This window comes from Dermochelys coriacea, chromosome 6, assembly GCF_009764565.3.
Source record: "Dermochelys coriacea isolate rDerCor1 chromosome 6, rDerCor1.pri.v4, whole genome shotgun sequence".
NCBI classification, from domain to species: Eukaryota; Metazoa; Chordata; order Testudines; family Dermochelyidae; genus Dermochelys; species Dermochelys coriacea.
The window spans coordinates 59733971-59747922 of record NC_050073.1 but is presented as its reverse complement, the minus strand read 5'-3'; the positions used below and the strand labels follow the sequence as shown (position 1 = coordinate 59747922).

General features: G+C 40.2%; 1 protein-coding gene across 2 annotated transcripts in view; it reads left to right on the top strand.

Moving 5' to 3' along the window:
- Positions 1–13952, top strand: part of DCAF5 (DDB1 and CUL4 associated factor 5) — a 106784-nt gene that overhangs the window by 14048 nt on the left and 78784 nt on the right. For both annotated transcript variants that reach the window (XM_038404474.2, XM_043517463.1), the window contains exons 2-4: positions 2645–2788; positions 6677–6713; positions 12005–12144. In XM_038404474.2, the coding sequence (XP_038260402.1) occupies positions 2645–2788; positions 6677–6713; positions 12005–12144 (321 nt within the window). The remainder of the gene's footprint in view (positions 1–2644; positions 2789–6676; positions 6714–12004; positions 12145–13952) is intronic.

Sequence of the window (13952 nt, the reverse complement as noted above, 5' to 3'; positions counted from 1 at the left end):
TAATCTGGACATGTCACTTATTTGGCATCTCTATTCCTAGTGATTATCGAACACATTACAAGTCTATCGTATATCATCAGCTTGCACTGTACAGTACAAAAATAGAGGAAGGGTGTGATATTGTACTCTCTATATATGATTTTATAAAAAATATGCTAATGAGTGTGATTATAATGTAACTGGAATATGCTTCATGCAAAAGGTCTCTTATAAGGTATCATTACAAAGCTTATAATCTACTGAGTGTGGTCATCCTATTTGTATAAATGTACAAATATATATGTAAATGTATAAATCACTCTTGTATCTGAAACTAGAAATATGAAATATGACTGTGAGGTCCTATTGTAGTTATGCAAAGTGTGGGCCATTAATGGTGGTTTGGAATCTTAATGGCTCCCATTAACCAGGACAATTACCTGTAGATGGCTCTGTTTTACTTGTAAGTCTTCCTGTATACTTGTGGGCTGGCAAGTGGGTAATGAAGTCTTAGTGACATGTGATCATGTCAGCTGAACTGGAATCCATCTTTAACCTGGTGCTGTTCCATTGAGAAGGCGGGATGGGAACCCAGAGGGATAAAGGTTCCCGCCTTGTGCAAAAAATATATAAAGTGGGTGAAACAGAACAAAGGGGGCAGCCATCATGAGAAATCCCTTTGCTACCACCTGAGCTGGAACAAGGGGCTGTACCAGGGGAAAGGATTGTGCCCAAACTAGGAAGGTGTCCAGTCTGTGAAAGAAACTTATCGTAACATCTGAGGGTGAGATTTTTATCTGTATTTAGTTTTATTACTGTACTAGACTTAGACTTTGTTTTATTTTATTTTGCTTGGTAATCCACGCTGTTCTGTCTGTTACTACCTGGAACCACTTAAATCCTACTTTCTGTATTTAATATCACTTTTTTACTTATTAATTAATCCAGAGTATGTATTAATACCTGGGGGGGGCAAACAGCTGTGTATATCTCTCTACCAGTGTTACAGAGGGCAGACAATTTATGAGTTTACCCAGTATAAGCTTTATACAGGGTAAAATGGATTTATTTGGGGTTTGGGCATCTGAGTGTTAAAGACAGGAACACTTCTTAAGTTGCTTTCAGTTAAGTCTTCAGCTTTGGGGCACGTGGGTCAGACCCTAGGTCTGTGTTGGAGCAGACGGGTGTGTCTGGCTCCACAAGACAGGGTGCTGGAGTCCCAAGCTGGCAGGGAAAGCAGGGGCAGTAGTAGTCTTAGCACATCAGTTAGCAGCCCCAAGGCGGTTTCTGTGATCCAACCCATCACAACAAGATGGTCCCTGACCCAAGGAATTTATTGTATAAGAAGTGTTTTGAATAAAATCTGTGTGTTAACAGATTTTAGAAGGATTGCCTTAAGACACTTGACTTAGCTGAGAAACTGGTAACTAAAAGCACATTCAGTATAACTCAATTTCATGAAACAATTTCCTTCTGTTACTAAAAAAGTTTTGACAAATCTGATTATATTTAACTTTTTTTTTTTTTTTTTATTTTGTGTGTTGTGGTGTGGGTTTTTTTTTGTTTGTTTTTTTTTGTTTTTGTTTAACTCTATGCATTTGACTTTGCTTGGATAATAAAATCAAACCAATCAGCTTCACTTTGGTTATAGCCGGTTTCACTTTTGGCCCATAGAGTGGCCCAAGTTTGCTATGTTTTGGGCTTCCAGTTGTGCAAGGAAATGTTAAAATGTTTTAACTGAAACTTTTCTCTATGTAATGACTCTCTTCTAATCTCCAATATAATTTGTTGTTCACATATAAAAATCACCAACTAAATTTATTTGAGCCTAACTTATTTGGCTGTTCCTTTAAAAAAAACACTTTCTTATCCAAATCTTCAAACATACATTTTCATAAGCACTCCACATTCAAAGGGCATTGTCAAATGTTATTCTGCCTAAGACTAATCACTGTTTGTTTTAATACTGTTTTTAGAAGCTTGAAAATCAGCTAATATTTCTTTCCTTTCCAACTCTTGCCTTATCTGTCTGGCAAATATTTGAGTATATTTTATGGATGGCTTACTGCCTTTCAAAACAGTGACCAGGTAAATGGTGAAAAGTACAAAGAGCTGCAAATTTAAAAAAAAAAATGGATTTAAGCCCATATTGCTGTGTTGATTGCCACTATTAACCAGCCAGTTACTTTTTTTTTTTTTTTTTTTTAAACCCTTTACAAATCTTTTTAAGAGTAGATTGAGAGGGCATGCTGATGCATCTGTATTAAAATCTGGGTACTTAACATCCTGCCCTATAGCCAGCCCAATTTATGGGAGGTTCTTTTGGTCCCTGCAGGTTGATGGTATCTGTATATGCTGAAAGAATGTTTGTTTGTTTTTTGTTGTTGTTTTCAAAAAGTATTTAATCTTTTAGACTTTTCTGCTTTTCACATCAAGAGAACACCTGGACATTTGGTTATCATTTATGAATCATTTTTCTTTGTAACTATTAGCATATCCAAACCAACGGGGGTGGAAGGGTTAATCGGGGTATGTGGTAAACTAATCTGCATCCCAACAAAGCCTGTGTGAATGTTGACGGTGTTAAATACCTTACTTCTCTCTTCCATTGGCTTACATTTAGTTCAGTCTGTCACACAGGCTTTCTTTCCTTTTTTTTTTGTAGGAGGGGATGACCGCCGGGTCCTGCTTTGGCATATGGAACAAGCCATCCACTCCAGAGTCAAACCAGTGCAGCTGAAAGGGGAGCATCATTCTAACATCTTCTGCCTAGCTTTCAACAGTGGTAACACAAAAGTGTTCTCTGGAGGTAAGGGAGGAAAAGAAACCTGATTTTAAGGAGACTGGATTATAAACTCTTTTTAGAATAAAAACAATAAGCCAGGTCCTATCCCACACAAAGACTCATTGGCCTCCACAGAACTGCTCTAAATTGGCTCCCGAGGAGCCCCCTGAAATGAAAGAAATTTCTGGATGTTGCTGAGCTGGCATAGTCTGCTCTGTGCCATTGCTCCTGACCCTCCCCCAACCTGGTGTAGGAAGCCTAGCACTCTGAGGCTTCTGGAAGATATCACTGGATCCAGATCAGCCTTTGGAGATTGAAGAAGTGGATAGATGGCTAAAAGCCACCTTTGCCCTTCCTTGAGCTCTGGCTCAGCTAAGGAGCAGGCCATCCAACAGAATAGTTTCTGACAGTTCCACAAGTATGCATGGAATACAGAGCTCTGACTATAGGTTGCCAGTTCAAATTTAGAACAGGTTGGTATTGATCAAATGCTGTTATCATCTGATGGCTGTTAAGTGGTCTCTGAAATGAGCTTGGAATCTCCATTTCAGCTTTCAGTGGGCAGATGTCTACATTGAAAAACCACCAGCACACTTGGCACTGACTGACCCACTTGCTGATAGTCTTACTTTGGTAGTAAACTGGCTGTTAAAACGGAACAACTTTCATTCTTAAAACTTAGGATTGAGGTATTGGGACAGAAGCTGTGTGGCAGAAACATGTACTTGCTCTGGAGAAATATATAGAGGACTGCAGTCTCTCAAATTTTTGGTCTGACACCTTTCATCAGTACTAGATTCTCTTCCCTCCTCCCTCTTTTTTTTTTTTTTTTTTTTTTTTTTTTTTTAAATTGAAACCTTTTTCAGAGAAGGGTAGAGGAATAAACGTGTTTTATTGAATGGATATTTGCATATGTATCAAACCATGCCAAGCATTCCTTCTACAGTCTAATAAGACCAGTGAAGAAGGGAAAGAAATGTGTATCCTTTATCTGCCCACCCTATGATGTTAAGTTTTTCTTTTTTAGCACATTTTTGGAGCTCTTGATTTCCTTCTCCCACTGAGATTTTGTGAACTTTATAATCAGTGCTGTAAACTAAGTCTCTTACCTTCTCTATTTTATTTCCCTTTATAAAAGGGGGCTAAATATACTTTATAAAGTGGTCTGACATCCTTGAAAGGTATGATAGAAGTGCAAGTGTAAAGATTTTTCCCTGTGCAGTATAATATTGCAATTTGAAGTGAGTTGAAGTTCAACCACAGAAAATCAGATTATTTTTGCAAATTGAAAAACTAAAATATGGAAACTTGATTAAGGTGAGTGGAACTGTTAGTTCATACTCACAATGAAAGAAGAGTTCCTTCTTATCATGAAAATGTTTGACAGTGTGTTTGTTATGGATTGAGGCAGGTTGCCCAAAAAAAGTATATTTCACACATTATATAGTCTTCTATGCAAATGATCTCAAAGCATTTTGTGTGTATGTATACAAGTAGAGTTTATTATTGTATCAAGCTACTTCTAGAGCGGAGGGCAGCAGCTGGGTGGACAGTGCTTTGCACAACAAACTTTGGAAAGAAAACTTTGGCCAAAGACACTAGGCAAACCCTGCTCCTACGAAGAATGCTCTGGAGCCTTTAATATCCAACGAACACAAAGAACATGAATGGTTTTTAAATGCTCGTAGTAAACTGCATTGAACTCAACTTCATACTTTGGGTGGATGAAAAGCTGAACTGAACTTGTGGTTCCATGGAGTCCCACTAATACAAATCTGGGGCTTAGACTACCAAACCACCTTCTGTATATGCTTTATTCCATCCCCATAAGTATAATTGAAAAGAATAGTGGGCATTTTCTGATCTTTTGTTGTCATAACCAGTATTCTCAAAAGGGGAGATGTTCTAAACGAAGTGGAATAGACACACACGCGCGCACACACACACACACACACACACACACTTGTTACCAAATTATTCTCCACAAATTGTATGCATTTTCTTTAAATATCACAATAGAACCAAGTTATTGTGAGCCCTACTTAACTGAATGATGGTGATGCTTTTAACAGCAAGCAACTACTAGGGTGCCACGTGTAACCCAGTCAACTTGTGGTCCTGGCCACATCCCCATCTTTTCCTCCCACCATAGCGACAGAACCAGAGATAGAGGCAAGTCATGACCACTTCATATTCTCCCCTTCTTCTCTGCTTCCCCACTCTGCTCCTGCAGCTTATGGTGGGAGGGGAAAGCAGGTTCCTTAATAGGTAGGAGATTGAAGTCAGTTTGATGTAATGGCTTCCTCCACAGTTCATCTGAGTATATTGGGTGGCGTTCAAAGTCCCTGGGAAAAACTAGGCCAGATTCTTTATTGGTGTAATTTCATATAAATCAATGTGGCTTTATTGGATCTAAACTAGGCTCTTGTGTAAATGGCTTGATTAAGGGACCATGGAAAGAGCCACTACACAGTAATCTAAGGGCATGTCTACACGTACAATGCTGCACCACCTCTGCAAATGGCAGAAGCTGTGTCGGTAGGAGAAGCTCTCCTGCCGACATAGCGCTGTGCACAAACGCTTATGTTGGTGTAACTTATGATGCTCGGATGGGTGGTTTATTCACACCCCCGAGCAACACAATTATACTGGCATAAGCTGAAGTATAGACCTAGCCTAATGCTGGCACAGTAATGGTTGCTCTGTGTCCTCATTTGCCAGGAGCCTCTAAAGAGAGTTTGTGGACATATAAAAACACTTCTTGCTTCCACTTAGCTACATATAAACTTATTTCTCATGTTTATTCCATGGGGAGCAAAGAGATTTAAACGTGCGCAAGATAAATGAAAATTTGGAGTTCTCTTTACATTTAAAATGCATATCAATAAATGGATTCTTGTTCCTTCTGAACCCATGTTCATTCTCCTGAACATCACATGAGCTTCACTGCTTGACAGCTGGCATCATATTTACAGGATGGATAGATGCAATTAGGCTAAGGCTGAGGTCCTTTGGTTTTTATTTTATCCTTTCTTCATTCTACTGCAAATGAATGGTAACTGCATGCATAATGCTGTGTCGAACCTTTTGTAAACAGAAGGTGCTAAACCTGTATTTGCTAGGGTTTAGTACAGAGAATGCGGGAGGGGGAACAACCTTCAATACTAGAGATTGGGGGTGCATGGAGGGACCAGGATATTTTTTTTTTTCTTTTTTTATGGATGCAGTCCCTTTGGCCTGCATTCATATGGACAGTTTGACTTTCATGTAATGAATGTGATCAAGGGAGGCTATCTGATTTTTAATATGAAAATAATTGTGGTCACAGTAGTGTGTGTACACCTGCGTAATAGTGATTGTAGCCCAATATGCTGTCACTGCAGCAGCACTGAGCTCTGTTGTACTAACATGCAGAGTGCACTGGGCTCACAACTCAAATGCTAAAACTGTGATAGCATCTAGTTTTCCCTTCCTCTGTTGTAACAGTTTAAGCAGTTACATCTTTCCTTGTGAATTTCATTGGGTGTAGGCGTCTCTGTACGAGACCTGAAACTTCTTGTCACCTTCTCCACCCATGTACACACTAAAATTTTGGCTGAGACTGGTCCGAGTATTATCAATTAATGCTCAATTAACTGAAGTGTCTGAGCAATGTGAGGCATGCCTTATTTAAGACTTACTATCTCTACAGCACTCTTCACTCCTGTAAGGCCTTGGTGCTTTAGACAACAACCAGAAATTGACCCAGAGCTGCTGTGTAGATGAGCAGAGTGCTGACCATTGGGCAACCAGGCTGGTCATTGCTCCACAATGCTTTCATTTTCAAAATGGAAATTGCAAAAAAAATTTTTCTTTTCTATAAAGTTTTAATGACCAGTACGTGATTTTAAGTGTTTATATTTCTCTTTATAGGCAATGATGAGCAAGTTATACTCCATGATGTTGAAAGGTAAATGCATAGTTTGTTTCCACTGCTGCTTCAGCTTCATAACCTTAGTCACTGGAGGTGTCCAAACTGATGTTCTAGAAGAAAAGTAAAGACCATTTTAGCCCAAAATGTACTGTCTTAAAATCGGGTGACCTTTTGGTTTCATGTTATTTGGGGGGCGGGATAGGTACGCTCATGAAGACAGTGGTATGTGCAAATGGCGAATTATAGAGTAGAAGGGCCACATTTTTAAAGGTATCGAGGCTCTGGTGGGATTTTCAAAAGCACCTACACACCTAATTCCCCTGAAGTCCAGGGGAATTAAGTGCCTAAATACCTTTTAAAAATCTGGCTCCAAGGGCCCATTTCCCCAAAGCCTTGCAGTTTTGGTACAAAGTGAGTGTGAACTCCTACAGGTGTAAATAACTACACAAGGTGCAAGGCAGTGGTCATTCGCATTTGTAGGATTTTACACCCACTTGATACCAGAAGTACAAGGTTGTGGGGAATTGTGCCCTAGAAGTCATAGTGAGATAACATGGGTAGAAAGTTTATCCAAAATATAGTTAACATCATAGTGTTACTCTGTCTAAATATCAGAGTTGAACAATCAGGATAGTGTTTTTCTTCTGAGCTGGATTTGATTTCTGGGATACAACCTTTGTAGGCTAATGTTTTGGTCTGAACATGTTGTTTAACTTCCACAAACTGTTAAGTAATGTAATGTGCACTGATGAAAAATGAATACAAAGTCAGACAAGTCAGGAACGGATGTAAGAATAGTGAGAAATATAAAACCTTAAATCTCTGTGTTGCCTGAGTCCTGGTTAGCATCATTTGGAAGGATCTCTGTTGCTAAGCTTGTTAAGAAGTTTTCTGGGGACTTTTATTCAGCATAATATCTGTTTCACCTGAGTGTCTGACCTGACATTTGACTGAAGAGAAAATATAACATCTGTATGTCTTGCTCTTCACACTTTTCTTAGTAAGAACAAATCCTCTCCACTTTGCTTGTGTTTTCTGGCTTACACCTGGGAATGTAAAACAAAACAAAAACCATATACAGTATTGTTTTATATCCCTCCCCACCCCTAGTTTTGACAAGAAGTTTTTGTCACTGGTATCTTTTACAGAAAATGATTGTTTTAAGTACAGTCCTTCCTTTTTGATTTTTGTTTTGACATGTGCTTTTGTTACATACGGGATTTTCAGATATATTATGTCCAATTGCAGCATATTTGTCCTATTCCTCTAATACTGCAATATTTGTTTGCACCATCTTCTGTGGGGAACCCAGTCAGTGTGATATTTTGAATTCTGATTTTAATTTTCTAAAATTTCACTGTTTTAACATTTTATGTTTTAATGATGGCTCTATGTAAACTAGCTCCATCAACTTCTTTTTTTCATATCCTCAAGTGGGACTTTCTGCTACTGCTTTTCTGGCCTTTACATTATCAAAACTGCTTTCCAAGTTAGTTACTCGATCTCTCATCTAAATCAGCAGTTTTAGCATAGGCACTGCCAAAACTTCCATTAATTTCAGACAGGATTTCCTTGAATGCTTTCTGTACCCTGGAGTTTTTGTTAGTCTGACTGTGCATCTAGGTTGTTCCCCAAGAAATAAAGCAAATCCAGGAGCCACACACTGGCTGTTCTAGCCTTTAAGTAGTCATGCTGGCCTGTCTTTTCTTGGCATTCTTCCTTTCTTGCTCCTTTTCAAAGTGATGTACAAAGATGGGAGGAGAGAGGAAACTGGTCTTGAACCTTGTTTTGCTGCTGTATGTTGGATAAAGATTACATGTGAGGAAAGGGGATTGGGGGTTTTAAGGGGTGGTCTTAGCTTGTTTTCCACATTAGAAATTCAGTTGTGGTCTATCCTGGAAGACACTGACTAGAGAACTAGTGAAATGACATCCCAAGAGGAAAGCTAAGTAGCTGAGACTTCTTAAAACTGTTGTTCTTTTAACAGTTAACTCCAATGATTGACAAACCTCTAGGTGAAAGAAAGCTTGTATTAAAGAATCAACACTCCCCACCTCCTTGTCCCTTTTTAATTAAGAAATGAAAGCTAGCTATCTTTAGGGTCCCAGGAAGACCCCTCTCAAACACAGGAAACCAGAGCTGACATTCATAATATTTCCAAGTTTAAAAAAACAAGCAAGCAAACAAAAACTTTAACTAAAACCAGAACCCTTTGAGACCACCTGTTTTACTCTCTAAAGAAATGCAAATAAAATAAAATGCACAATTTCAGCAAGTTTACTTCTTTAAAACAGGCATGACCCCCAAAATTCCAAAAAGTATATTAACTCGTATCAGACAAATATATTTTCCCTTAATATTATTGTCAAAGTTGCTGGCTCCACCCTGGCATGAAGTTCTTGCAATTTTATACGCTTCAGTGCTGTTAGTAGCACAGAATGTTGGGCCAAACTCATTCCTGGTGTTAAATATATATGAATTTACCCTGTTGCTTTAAAATATTACTTCTCATGTTCCCAGTGGAAAATAAAGTGGGGAGATTTATATACACGCACACAGAGAACATGAAACAATGGGTTTTATCATACATACTGTAAGGAGAGTGATCACTTAAGATGAGCTATTACCAGCAGGAGGGGGCGGGAAGGAGGAAAATCTTTTATGGTGATAATCAAGGTGGGCCATTTCCAGCAGTTAACAAGAACGTCTGAAGAGCGGTGGGGTGGGGGGGAGAAATAACATGGGGAAATAGTTTTACTTTGTGTAATGACTCATCCATTCCCAGTCTCTATTCAAGCCTAAGTTCATTGTATCCAGTTTGCAAATTAATTCCAATTCAGCAGTCTCTCCTTGGAGTCTGTTTTTGAAGCTTTTTTTGTTGAAGGATAGCCACTCTCGGTCTGTAATCGAGTGACCGGAGAGATTGAAGTGTTCTCTGACTGGTTTTTGAACGTTATAATTCTTGACGTCTGATTTGTGTCCATTTAGTCTTTTACATAGAGACTGTCCAATGTACCTGGCAGGGGGCATTGCTGGTACATGATGGCATATATCACATTGGTAGATGCGCAGGTGAACGAGCCTCTGATAGTGTGGCTGATGTGATTAGGCCCTATGATGGTATCCCCTGAATAGATATGTGGACAGAGTTGGCAACGGGCTTTGTTGCAAGGATAGGGGTTCCTGGGTTAGTGGTTCTGTTGTGTGGTGTGTGATTGCTAGTGAGTATTTGCTTCAGGTTGGGAGGCTGTCTGTAAGCAAGGACTGGCCTGTTTCCCAAGATCTGTGAGAGTGATGGCTCGTCCTTCAGGATAGGTTGTAGATCCTTGATGATGCGTTGGAGAGGTTTTAGTTGGGGGCTGAAGGTGATGGCTAGTGGTATTATGTTTATTTTTTTGTTGGGCCTGTAGTAGGTGACTTCTGGGTACTCTTCTGGCTCTGTCAATCTGTTTCTTCACTTCAGGAGGTGGGTATTGTAGTTGTAGGAATGCATGATAGAGATCTTGTAGGTGTTTGTCTCTGTCTGAGGGGTTGGAGCAAATGTGGTTATATCGTAGAGCTTGGCTGTAGACAATGGATCGTGTGGTATGATCTGGATGAAAGCTAGAGGCATGTAGGTAGGAATAACGGTCAGTAGGTTTCCGGTATAGGGTGGTGTTTGTGTCCATCGCTTATTAGCACCGTAGTGTCCAGGAAGTGGATCTCTTGTGTGGACTGGTCCAGGGTGAGGTTGATGGTGGGATGGAAATTGTTGGAAATCCTGGTGGAATTCCTCAAAGGCTTCTTTTCCATGGGTCCAGATGATGATGTCATCAATGTAGCACAAGTAGAGTAGGGGCATTAGGGGGTGAGAGCTGAGGAAGCATTGTTCTAAGTCAGCCATAAAAATGTTGGCATACTGTGGGGCCGTGTGGGTACCCATTGCAGTGCCGCTGATTTGAAGGTATACATTGTCCTCACCATAACTATTTCACATTTGGGGACAAAGTCACAAAGTTCAGCCACCAGGTTAGCCGTGACATTATGGGGGATACTGTTCTAGACAGCTTGTAGTCCATCTTTGTGTGGAATGTTGGTGTAGAGGGCTTCCACATCCATAGTGGCTAGGATGGTGTTTTTAGGAAGATCACCAATGGATTGTAGTTTCCTCAGGAAGTCAGTGGTGTCTTGAAGATAGCTGGGAGTGCTGGTAGTGTAGGGCCTGAGGAGAAGGAGGAGGAGGGAGTCTACATAGCCAGACAATCCTGCTGTCAGGATGCCAATGCCTGAGATGATGATGTCCTGGATTTCCAGGTTTATGGATCTTGGGTAGCAGATAGAATACCCCAGGTCGGGGGTTCCAGGGATGTCTGTGCAGATTTGTTCTTGTGCTTTTTCAGGGAGTTTCTTGAACAAATGCTGTAGTTTCTTTTGGTAACCCTCAGTGGGATCAGAGGGTAATGGCTTGTAGAAAGTGGTGTTGGAGAGCTGCCTAGTAGCCTCTTGTTCATATTCTGACCTATTCATGATGACAACAGCACCTCCTTTGTCAGCCTTTTTGATTATGATGTCAGAATTGTTTCTGAGGCTGTTGATGGCATTGTGTTCTGCACGGCTGAGGTTATGGGGCAAGTGATGCTGCTTTTCCACAATTTCAGCCAGTGCACATTGGCGGAAGCACTCTATGCAGAAGTCCAGTCTGTTTCGACCTTCAGGAGGAGTCCACAGCTCATCTTAAGTGATCACTCTCCATACAGTGTGTATGATAAAAACCCATTGTTTCATGTTTTCTGTGTGTGTGTATATAAATCTCCCCACTGTGTTTTCCACTGAATGCATCCAATGAAGTGAGCTGTAGCTCACAAAAGCGTATGCTCAAATAAATTTGTTAGTCTCTAAGGTGCCACAAGTACTCCTTTTCTTTTTGCGAATACAGACTAACACGGCTGCTACTCTGAAACTTCTCATGTTCCCTTCCTTAAAAAGTCACAGATGAGTAACTGTTTATTTTATATTAATTCTGTTTACAATTACTAGTATATTAGTAGTCTTTTAAAGGTTACAAGCTGAAAAGAAAGAGGAACTGACTTAGCTCACTTATTGCAAAACTTAACTAATGCAACCACACTCTTGTAGCCACCTTCACACTTTGGAGGCTTTTTGTGATAGATATGTAGGTGTCTAGTTAGCAAATATTGTTTTAATTCCATAACAAGAACTTCATATCTAGTCTGAGCAGTATTGATCTTGTCATTCAGTACTGTCAGGTGACAAAACTATGGCTATCAATTGCTTCCTGAAACGATGTACACCAAAAGGAGGGGAAATAATACATGTTTGTCTTGCAGCAGTGAGACCTTGGATGTGTTTGCACATGAAGATGCAGTGTATGGCCTTTCAGTGAGCCCAGTGAATGATAACGTCTTTGCCAGTTCATCCGACGATGGCCGGGTTCTCATTTGGGATATCCGAGAGTCTCCCCATGGAGGTGAGCACTGTAGGCAGAAAAGAGTATTCATGTAGAGAGAGCTCTTGAATGCAGAAAAGCTGCCTTTATTGGGGTAGATTTTGGGGGAGGGGGAAGGAGTATGGTGCGTGATTCATGTGGGTGGTGGTTTGCTATCTTGTACTAATGTTGGATTGTGGTAATAGCTAGGGTTGCCCCCGTTTGGTTTTCAGCTGGACAGTCCAGGTTTTAGCTTGTGTGTCTGTATAGGTGCTGTTTTTAAATCTGTGGGAAATGTTGCAATCCTAAACAGAGAGAAGGGGCAGTGCAGCAGCTGCAGCTGCCTCAGGGGCCTGGCCGCTTGTGAGGCTTGCGGCAGTGCGTGGCCCTGTACAGTCCACAGGTGCTGGGTAAGGCGGCCTTAGCTGTGCTGGTGAAGACCCTGACTGCGATGGGGCAGGGCCTTGGGGGGAAAAGGTGGAGAAGGGGCAGGGTCTCAGGGTCCGGTTACCCGCCATTAGAAAGATGGTAACCCTAGTAAGAGCACAGGATTGCCAGCCTACACAGCTTCAAATATCAGACTCCAAAGATCATATTTAGTTTTACTGCATTCGGGGAGACTGTCCCATCTCTTAACAGCTGGAGCATGTGAACTCTCCTTTTTCTTTCCCCTCTCCGTTTGTCTCTTTTTGAAGACGCATTAGAAAAAGAAGCGTCTTCTAAAAATCAATTTGCTCTAGTTTGAAATTAAAATGCCTTAATCATAATAATATGGTTATTGTATGGTCTCATTATAGAACAGAATTAAGGTTGTTTAGGTGCCCTAACTGTGCATTTCCATATTTTTTTAAATTTCATCTTAAATCTGAATTTCCTGGGATTATAAAGATCATTTTGGAGATAATTACAATATGCTGTAGTATATCACTGTAAATGACTGGTATGTATTCTACCCCTTAACTCCATTTTAAAATAGTTTCTGTCTGGAAATTTAATTCAGAACATTGTGCATGTCACTGCAGTAATAATTTTCTTTCTCTCTCCTCCTTGACTTTACATCAGTTTAATCTTATTGCCCTCAATATCATAGAATCATAGAATATCAGGGTTGGAAGGGACCTCAGGAGATCATCTAGTCCAACCCCCTGCTCAAAGCAGGACCAATCCCCAATTTTTGCCCCAAATGGCCCCCTCAGGGATTGAACTCACAACCCTGGGTTTAGCAAGCTAATGCTCAAACCACTGAGCTATCCCTCCCATTTTATTTGACATAAAGCTGCTGTTTGGAACCACAGTAGTTTGGTTCCTCACTGAATTAGCTCATCTGCTAGGAGTCCTGACCCTGCCCACTAACATGTCAGTGCCGCCCACTTCTGGGGTTAGTGCAGCTGACTGTGACTAGTAGGGTTACAGGTATTACCCCTCTGGCCTGCATTTTCAGGCCCTAGAATGAATTGAGTCCTTGAACTAGACATGAAAGACCATCAAAAGTACCTATAATAAATCCAGTTTCTGTATGCAACATGAACTAAAAATTTACCTTTGAGGTTACTGAATCCATTAATTTGGCTCACGTAAAATTTTCTGCTTCTGTATTTACACTTTATTCTATGTGATGAGGACGGAGAGTTTTTTGGTTGTGTGCTTACTTTGTGTTCAGGTTCTTTCATGATCTATGAAATTTATATGACAAAAGGCAAAGACATTTATTAGTTGCCTGGAAAAATTTGTTCTTTTCTGTATATGGAAACTAAGTGCCTTAATGTAGTAGTCTTCTTAACAGGGTTTCTTTCTTTTTTTTAAATTCTTTGCAAAACAATAAAAATAAACCATGGTCTAATTAAAATAAA